Here is a 10,994-nt window from a genome sequence, read left to right as displayed (position 1 = left end):
TGATTACTCAAGATGTCATATGGAACATGGTGTAATGGTTGCAGCTTCTTACAAACGTTGTGTAAAAGAAAAAAACTTGGCGATTTAAAAGTGTGGCGGAGATTTTATTGCCAGTTCTTCTCTTCCGTTCTACGCCCTTGATTTGAGAACTGGCAGTAAATATAAAATTAGAAGCATTTATTGTATATTTCTTTTTTTGACGTTCATAAGTATGATGTAGGTAACATAATGTACAAGTGTACATTAATATGTTACCTTCATGAATAAATGATTTTTGTTTGATTTTGTAACCCAGGGTAAATTAAAATCGTAAGAAAACCAGCATGATCTTAAAATTAACTACTTACGTTATTATAACAAACGCTTTTTGTTAATAAATTTTTTGACGTCAATTGGTCACTTTGTCCAATACTTTTCTAACAGCCGTAGAAGACTCCTTATCTCTTTAACAGATTTACACTCCACAAAGATCACATATATTTTCGAGAAACATATACCCTCAACTTTATGTTTTTGTTAAAACTAAACCCTTTTTAATAACCTGTTTGCATCTTTTAATTGCCATAATTAATAAAACCAACGCATTTTTTGTTAAAAGTCATTACCCCTTAATTTAAAAACAACAGTAATAAGTGGATATGGAAGCGGTATAAAACTTAGGCAGTTATATTTTGGGTAAAAAATGTGATCCTAAATTTGAATTAATTTAAAAAACAAAAGAAGATCGTTCAAAAAGACGCTGAAAAATAAACTTTGCTGATGCCCCTATATTAATAATAAGTTCAATAGTCCTTAGTAGATTTTTAGTAGACATTATATTGCTTGAAATGCTATAACTTTTTATTATGTAAATTATAATTCTGAATATAAATTTATCTTGCTAAATTAACATAATTTTTCTGTATTAATAAAAAACACAGGTAAAAAAAGGTTCTTACAACTGGCTTTGTCTGCTTCGGAATTATGAAAACATGTACACAATACATACATATATGTGTAACGTCGAAATTATCCCGAACCAAATCTCCATGACGTCGCTTAAAGATCTTGAACGTTTCTTTAATATAGGACTGCGAAGCCAGCCCACGAGCATTTAGTAGTGATTCGCGTGCGTAGAATCAACTACAAGGCGTTGTGATATAGCGTGAAAGTCTGTGATTGTGCCATTTCGGATTTCAGAATGAACGGTGAGTTTCAGTACAATTAGGAAAAATTAAGATATTATTATAAATTGTTAAGTTATTGATGCATTTCGATTTTATAAATTAATTTATATCGTAATACGTGGAAAGTGAAAAAGTTTAGGCAAGAACGTATTGTTTTTCTAAATGAAGTGATTTTTTTTAAATTGTTATCGTTATTAATCACATTAATATAATGTTTTAAAACATTAACTGCGTTCTTCCATTAAATATTCGGAATGTTTTAATGGAAAGATATTAATCGTGTTTTAATAGCAGTTGATGTTTTGGTTTTCATTTATTTTCCTTTATCTAATTATTTAAATATGATGAATTTATTAATACTTTGATTCTAGTAGCAACCTATAAATTTTCAAGAATTTTAAAATATAATTCAAGTAAAATTACTATTTAAATACTAATTAAACGATATAGGTTTTGTTGCCTCACAAAATCGCACGCAATAATAATAATAATTAAGATATAGGATTTATTTAATTTGAAATAATTTAGATGGTCGAAATAAATAAAAATAGACATAAATCTCAATATAACTTTATATTATATAGTGTAGACATATTTCAAAGACAAATTCCAAAATCGCAATATAACTTGTTTGAGCCGCTACTGAATTATTTTTAGGGAAATCGCTATTTTGTATATATATATATATCGGTATAATCCGGAATTAAAACCTGAGACTTTTTGTCGGCTCAGTGACCATAGTTAGCAAAGGCGTGACAAAAATGCAAATATAAATACGATCTAGTGAATAACGTATTGCTATATGTTAATTGCATGTAATGTGTATTATGTTTTTCTAGTCCTACAACTTTGTAACATACTATTAAACCATCATGCCTTTAGAACACACGAGAATAAATAAAATTTAATAAATAAAGTAATTATAAATATGTCTAGGTTTTTTTTAATTAATTAATTTATTTTTGTTTTCACATTTATCTGACTCTTTATTATAAGAGAAAGTGATATTGCGATATATATCGTTATTTCTTACATAATGTGTATGCCACTGTTATTATTTATATTATGTATGTACTATATTGTTTTACATTGCAAACTTTAATAAACACAGGTACATTCGAACAACCTTCGGACATCGTATATTTATATAAGTTTAATTAGATAAATATATTTAATATACAATTACAAACTAAAAATATATCTAATAACTAACCTTAAAATTTAATTATTAAAAAATATTATTAAAAGGAGTCCCTTTAGGCAAGGTTCCGAAGATACTAGCAGCGTTCCCCCTTTGAATAGCTCGACTAATTCTTTGTGCGAGGTAGCTGCCAGCTCTTCGATCTCCTGTGATGTCGACTAACCTTTTTGATAATTCTCTAAAAAGCTTTAATGCGCTAGGACCCCACGGACCAAGGGTCTCGACACCGAATGGGACAAAATCATATTCAGAGCCTAGACTGAATATGATTTTAATCTGACTCTTTTATTTGTTATTACCCCAAATATTATTTAATAAATAATTCTAATATAATAACCTTAAAATGTAAAAACTAAAATATATTGTTAAAAGGAGTCCCTTGAGGCAAGGTTCCGAAGATACTGGCAGCGTTCCCCCTTTGAATAGCTAGACTAATACTTTTTCCGAGGCCAGCTCTTCGTTCTCCTGTGATGTCGAGTAATCTTTTTGATTTTTCCCTAAATAGCCTTATAGCGCTAGGACCCCACGGACCAATGGTCTCGACACCGAATGGGACAAAATCATATTCGGAGGTTAGATCCCTGTATTTGCTGTGTTTACATTACATAATTATAAATTATGTACTGTAAAATGATAATCCCACTAGGATTTTGTGTCACACTCACAGGCAGATAGTGTCCTCCATTTGACTTACTTATCATTAGTTCTTTAAGTCAAAAAACCTACATAACACTTTCAGTAAATGACAGGAATTTTAGTACTTTAGAAGATTTACGTAAACTTATAACATTGAGAATCGACTGTGAATATATATGTTTTTAATAAAGTTGTATAATCTGAAAGTTACAATAACAGTCATAATTATAATACCGTAAACAATAACAAATTTTAGTAAATATATTTTTAATTTCAGTAAATGTAAGTAATTTTAGTACTATTGCAGTTAAGAAGATCTTCGTAAACATTTTGAATCGAGAGTGAATATGTATGTTTTTAATAAAGTGGTAAAATCTGTAAGAGAAAAAGCGTTGGGAAATGTTTTTTGGATTGTTTCTGTATAGATTTGAGTCGTGTATGATACGTGTATTTTATTATTATTATTATTTACTGTACTCCCCTTCCAACTAGGGACTTTTTATATCTCACAATTATTTAAAAAAATACATTTCATCGCTTCCACTATTTCACGAATGACGTGTTACGCGTCGGGAAATAAGCCCCGGCTACATCGGTAATACTTTTATTTACATGTATATGTATATGTATATACTAGTCTAAGCTTTGTACTAAAAATCTCTTACGGTTTCAACGTGAGTAGGTCTCGTATAAATATTTCTGGTTCTTTTATATTTTTATTTAAAAAAGACAAGTTCTCATGCTGATTAACGAAAAAATTAAAAAATACAGAGTTATTAGCGAATATAGGAAGAATTCTTGAATAGTGAAGATTCAGAATTCATTTATTGGCATCTCTTTTCATATCTTATTTCCTATATGTACTTATCTTTCAGGTGTTAATTTAATGATGAATTTAAACGGTTGTTAACTGCAATCTAAAATAGCTTTTTTTAGATTACTCTAAACGTGCTGTTTCAAATCGAACTCTTCCTAGAAAACTCAGGGTGGGTTAGATAATTATAGAAAAAGATATAGAATTTACAAATATCTCATACACCGTTTAACCTATTTTATTTTGACATTTAAATAAACAACAAACAGCGAACAGATCCTTGCGGAATTTTGTTGATCAGGAAACTGATAAATGAGGAAATGATAGTAGAAGTTCATTTTCAGTCTCTTCGATTTAAGGCCAAAACAGTTATAATAGCGTAAACAATAACAAATTAATAAAGTAAATAGTACACCTTCTACGGTTGACGAAAAGCCTCCATTCATCGATATAACAAGGTTTTATAAATTCCAACCGTATCACCTCGACGTCCACCGTTCCACAACTGCGCGTTTTTCTAGGCAGTTTTTGCCGCGCACCACCACTTTGTGGAACCAGCTGCCGACTGAAGTATTTCTGTACCAATTCGACTTAGGGTCCTTCCAGAAAAGAGCGTACCAATTCTTAAAAGGCCGGCAATGCACTCGCGAGCCCTCTGTCATTGAGAGTGTCCATGGGCGGCGGTATCACTTAACATCAGGTGAGCCTCCTGCCCGTTTGCCTCCTGTTCTATTAAAAAAATTAAAAAAATCAATCCCGAAAAAACCGCAGGCACTTAAAGTATGTTTATTTACGTTAGGTACAACTTTATTGTGTAAAGTACTTGTAAATATATGGGTTTACCTAGTTTCGCTTTTTGGACAAGGTAAACCATATTTTTAACTAAGTTTAGGTAATTTTGTATCACAATTAGAGATAAATAGATACAATTTCCACAAATTAAGGAATAATTAAAATTATTCCTCTTTATTAAGATTTTTTGTAGTCATTACTTCGATACAAATAGTGATTATTTAAACCGTTTTCAAGAAATATAAAAAATATTATTTTTAATTTATACTCACGCGTGTGGCTTATCTTAATGAGAGTTCTTGAATCTAATTAATTATCAACATTTTTGCATTATTAAAAACATCTAAATCTAATTATGAGGTTGGTGTATTTTATTATTTTTTATAAGAATTATAAAATTCAAGAAACCTTATATATAAACAATACCGAATACAATACACCGGACATCATAAACAACTGTCATTGTCTATACATAGGTTTATTAAATGTCTATGGAAAATATATAAACACTATTTAAAAAATTAAGTTGAGTTAGTAAGCAGGGTTGTCAAAAAATTCCATTTCTAAATTGACATTGACACTTAATGTTTAAACTATCCAACAATAATATAAATTTTTATTATTAAATTAATTTGTGTCCTTTATACAAATAAAAGCATTTTATAACTGTCAGCGGAAATCAATTATAATTACTGGGTTATCGCTGTATTTTTTCTATAATCCTTATAGAAGTCACAGATTATTAAATATTATATTATAATGTCATTATTCAACACTTCTCACGCCGTCATAACGCGGTAATTGTCATCTTGGTTATTGTGATTTTTATTTAAAATAAGAACATCAAATTTTAAGCTACAGAATAAATTGGTTTAATAATAATAAATCTTTATTCATGACACATATAATTAAAGTTATGACAAAATTGGTCTCACTCTTGTGTCCACACTGTGCCTATGTTGTGGCCAATTCTGTGGTACATGTTTAAAATTTCGTTTTAAATAATAAAAAATCTTAGGTCCGGATAAGATCATGTAGGTAACATAATGTACACTTATGAACGTCAAAAAAAGAAATATACATTAAATGCTTCTCATTTTAAATTTCTCGCCAGTTCTCAAATCCAGGGCGTAGAAAGGAAGAGAAGAACTGGCAAAAACTCTCCGCCACTCTTTTAAATGGCCAAATTTTTTCACACAACGTTTGTAAGGAGCTGCAACCATTACACCATGTTCCTTATGACATATTAAGTGATAAAGAATAATAAAATAAATTAAAAACAAAGATTTGTCCTCTATCAGCTGGCGGCATGGTTCACCTATTTCAATAGGAGCACTCACTCACATTCTTCACCTCTCTTGTGGTACCCAAGTCGTGTCGGATGTCCGTTCCATCACCCTATTAGAGTTATGAAATGGAGTAGGCTTGCGGCTCGTACATGCTTGGGCGCTATCTCTTGCGTAAACGGTCTGTTTCAATAGCCCTGGCCGAAAATGCTAAGATAAGTCAATGACTCGCACTCTTGACCGCAAAATGCGAATCGGCAACATTCTAGAAAGATTATACATGAGACAGAATGTTAAATTCTAAATATATATATGTAGTAGAAATAGTATATGCAAAGTATTTGCTCTAAATAAATAAAATTATACAGAATGTTTTGCAATGATTTATTTCGTTTGCGCCAGCGTTTATTTAATTTGAATATAATATAATGTCCTTGAATATAAAAAAGATTACTTAAACTTAACCCAGAACTTCACATTAAGAAGCAGTATGTCATACATTTTTATCGTAATATTTGTTTGGCTTTGTTTTACAAAACAAATTATTAAGAAATAAATATTTAGCAATAACAGAAAACCCGTTTTATGTTCTGTTTTGAACCGCGTAAAGGTAACCGCTCGTCGTCCGTGCTTGTTAACGCCCAAACCCAATAACCTATCTCAAACCATTTCTGACCATCTGAGATAGACATCTTAATACAAATGTTGTAAAAAGTGTGCCAATAATCTATCGACGGATTGTAAGAGCCATCTGTCGATACAAGCTATCCATGGTAGGTCGGATCGGTATCTGTGGATAGACCTTTGGATGAAAATGAAAGTTCAACTGTGCCAATATGCTATCTTAATTTTTTTTATGTCGACAAAAATGGATTGTCTTTGTAGGGTTTGGTTAGATAGGAGATCGATTGACTGTCACGTTCTGACAATCGACAATCTAGGATTGTTTTCTATCTGAGATTTGCCACAATGTAGAAAGAAAGAAAGAGAGAAGAAGAAAGAAAACAAACAATCCGAGATTCTCAGATAGAATAAATTTTTTAACTACTGAATATTGAACAATCTATGTGCATATTAGTTTACTGTGAATATTTGTATGAAATTCTCAATGTGGCATAGAGTAAAAAAAATTAAGGAAATTTTTGTAGACAAATATGTGATCCATATTCCGAATGTCAATGTTTTTTTTCCTTTTGAAACAAGTATATTGCGTATAAGATACAGATTAATAAAATTTGTTTTTGTTGACAAGTCGGCTAACAAGTATATAAGTGAATTATATATACTATATTAAGTATATTATGTTTGAGTGAATCCTTAACAATTTTCGACTATTAATGTGACAAACCGACAGGCTGATTATTCCTAACACCTCATTTACTTTCAGCCGTAGTGAGCAGGGAAGCGTAAATTCGATACTTAGACGAAGTATCGCGTTTACACACTCGTCCTGCCCACTTCCCTGCCCAATTCCCTGCTCACTTCCCTGCCCACTACCCTGCCCACTATCCTTCCAATTAGATAAATTAAACAAAATTTCAGGTAATCGTAACCAGCGTTGTAAAGATTTTTACTATATAAATACATATTATAACTATACTGTCAAACTTAAAAAAAAAAAGCAAAAATTGTGTACCTGTATTGAGAATCTTGTTTGTATTTTTTTTACACTTATATTGAATAATTTATTACGGATTTATAAAAAACTAATATTATTACTATTGAGATTAAATAATCGTGTACCTTATAAATTAAGATAAGGATCAAATTTTGATTTGGTTGTGATGTTATGGACAGTTAAATCGTTTATGCGAGATGTTTTTATGAGGAGATAAACTATGGGAAATTTCCACTCAGGTGTAAAAATGTCAAAATTAAAACTATGGAGTGATATTCGATACGGTTACTTTTTGTTTTTCATCTGTATTAAATGTAAATATTAGTATTTATTTGTTTCTCGAGATATATAATATATATATATACGATATTATGATATATATTTATTTTTTATTATTATAAAATTATAATATGTTACATAAGAAAACCGCTGTGGTTTGTATAAATTTTAATCAGCAGTTTTGTTTAGGAACACGACAAATGCATATCAAAGTAGTTCTTCAATTTACTTTTTATGTTGGTTAACGTTAGGTTGCCTTGTAACTGACTGGGTAATCCATTTATTAGCTGTGGTTAAAATCAAAGTTCTCTGCTACGATACGTTGTTTGCTCTCGATGTACAGAGTCGAGTCACTTGGGAATGTACGTTTTGCGTACAAATTCTTAAAAGGCTGGCAACGCATTCGCAAGGCCTCTGGCATTGAGAGCGTCCCTGGGTACTTAACATCAGATGAGCCTCTTGCCCGGTTCGCTCCTGATCTATCAAAAAAACGAACACTAACTAGCGTAATATTGCAGCGAGATGAATGAAAATAATGTAATCGAATCTGGCGAGTCTATACATTTTTCTAACATCCATATTTGCAAGTTAAGTATAATGAATTCAAGTGATTTTTATTAGTACATTTTGAATTAATCTACAGATTATGGACGATAAGTACGCGTATTAATAAAAAAATCGCAAAATTATTCATATGTACATTATGAAAAACTACACATTTTTTTAAAATTAATCGTTTTGTAAAAACGGTTATAATTAATGGCTTTATTTCCTAGATACAAATGAAAATATGAAATAATATTTTTAGCAAGTTAAACGTACGTCAATAGCATTAAAGGATTATCTTCAAGGATACAATGATTATTTAAAATAATAATCATTTAGAGATTATTGAATCAATTGAACTACACCTCGCGTTGAATGATTTAAAGCCTGGACGGAAGTATGAATGAAAAAAATGTATACATAATATGTATATGTATACATTTTTGTTTCTTCATTAATTTCATTCATTCTTCTCCACACGAAACTTCCTTTTGGAAGGGGCAGCCAGAATCCTTAACATTAAATATTTAACGTCCAAAAGTGACATTTAGGCTGTCATATTGGCATAAATGATTTTACTATCAAATTATCGGACGTCAAGGCAAAATACAAAATACCATGCGTTTCACCCCTGTACTAGGACGTTGACACGCTAGCTCATACCGCTAAAGAGAAAGTTGACCTTTTGGCCTTTTCACGTCCAACTCAACTTTGTATTTTTTATAGAACAGGGGGCAAACGGGTAAGAGGCTCACCTGATGATTTCTTTCCACCCATGGACACTCTCAATGCCAAACAGTTCGCGAGTGCGTTGTCAGCGTTTTTTAAGGTAGGCTTAGCCGCGCACCACTGTGGGAGCTACCTACTAAAGTTGTATAAGTTACCTAACCGAACGAATTCGTTCACTAAATTATTCTAGGCCACTGAATTGGACTATAGATTGATGTAGATCAAAACAAAGCCACATTGTCTGTATAAATACGATAAACCAATAAATTTTAGACAGATTTTCATTCGATACTCATCTTTATTATACAGTGTAATTACCGATGGTCGTTTGTGTAATATTTATATAAATTGACGATAATATATATCTATATCTTACGAACGAATTTTTTTGTGTGTGTTCAAGGGGATCTGGGAATGGTTTAGATTCACAATTTTGTCCGCTGGACAATGTTTTTTTAATTAATTTTCAACTTATTAGTAGTTGTTGTTGATTTTGGAATGTTTTACATTGGATCCGATAGACGGCGCTACCATCGCAGTGTCAAATTTTAAATAATATTCGAATTTTAATTTTAGTCTGTCCCCAAATTTAAAAAAAGTTTTGTTATCATTGTGTTATATCGTGTGTGACCATGTGCTGGATCGTTAGATATTGTCATAACATTTGAATAATAATTTTCATCAAAATGGCTTATTAATAATTGAAATTTTGAAATTAAAGACGTGTAGACAGGACAACGTCTGTCGGATCCGCTAGTAATATAATAGATTTTGAAGAGGTCGCGAATAAAGTAACTAAATACACGAATTTTACGGTGTAGCTGTGGCCTGCCCTCGTATGCCCTATATATATATATATGCTAAAGATTACTCGAAAAAACATAACGTTAAAGTTAAGAACCTTGTATCTGCGGGTTGTGAAAGATGGCCTCTCACCATATGGTTACATAAAAAATTGTGTCAGGTTCGGTGTTAATGACATTGATTATCTTTGATAATTTCACCATAATGCTATTAATTATAATGGATCTGATCTTGTAGGTTAAGTTATAAAATATATGAAAAAAACATGTTCTCAAATAAACTTAAAATAATACACGAACAAATGTAACATTTTAGTATTCGCAAGCAATACTTAGGCTTTCATACAAATATTTTTTTGCGTACTTATTCAACATATTTTAATCAAGAACAAATCAACATTGTTCTAATAGGACTTAAGGAAATTAATTACCACTATTCATCGACATCTATGTCGGTTCTGTCTGGCGTTCCTCAAGGATCTCATTTAGGACCATTTTATCAGCCTTACTATGTGAATTTGCTGTTATTATTTACCTCTTTTGCCTTACTATTCTTTGTGCTTTCTACGATTTTGCGAGCTACTCGTTTTGTGGCAAGGATTTGGTTAGCGCAACGCTTTTTTTAAATTCTAAGATCATTGTCACACGTGTCATCCTTTCTTTAGCATATTTTCATCTCTTTCTCTCAAATTGTGTTGACACGGCGAAAACATACAAATGTATAATATTCTATCTTAAACAATGCAATTAGACTGATTCATAAGGGAGTTACGGCATTATAAAGGCGTTGTAAAAATGCAAAAGCTGTAAACCCATCGTAACTACGCAAATGTAACAATTGATATTTACAGAACACTGCCCTAAATTAATTAAGAATGTGCAATGCACATAAAGGTCGCTTTAAACAAATTATTTATAAAAGTTGCCTCACATAATTGTATGTTAAACGTGGTCAAGGTCTGTGATCGGCTTAATTTGCGCAAGACGAAATATTTTGATATATTTCGCAGATCCGGACTCATATCCGATCAAAGGCCGTTTAACCGCAAGTTTCACAATTGCCCTAGAATTTAGTCACTACGTATTTGAAAAAAAAATCTGGTGGAATGGCAAATATAGGCTCT

The 10,994-nt window shown here is 31.1% G+C and overlaps 1 protein-coding gene across 1 annotated transcript in view; it reads left to right on the top strand.

Annotated features, from left to right (window-relative positions):
* The first annotated feature begins 1,061 nt into the window (after positions 1-1,061).
* LOC110994720 (elongation of very long chain fatty acids protein AAEL008004-like) overlaps positions 1,062-10,994 on the top strand; it is a 35,925-nt gene continuing 25,992 nt past the window's right edge. Inside the window, exon 1 of the mRNA XM_022261529.2 lies at positions 1,062-1,187. Within this exon, the coding sequence (XP_022117221.2) occupies positions 1,181-1,187 (7 nt within the window). The 5' untranslated portion in view covers positions 1,062-1,180. The remainder of the gene's footprint in view (positions 1,188-10,994) is intronic.

The sequence above is a fragment of the Pieris rapae genome, chromosome 16 (assembly GCF_905147795.1).
Source record: "Pieris rapae chromosome 16, ilPieRapa1.1, whole genome shotgun sequence".
Taxonomy (NCBI): Eukaryota; Metazoa; Arthropoda; class Insecta; order Lepidoptera; family Pieridae; genus Pieris; species Pieris rapae.
This window is presented reverse-complemented; position numbering and strand designations above follow the sequence as displayed.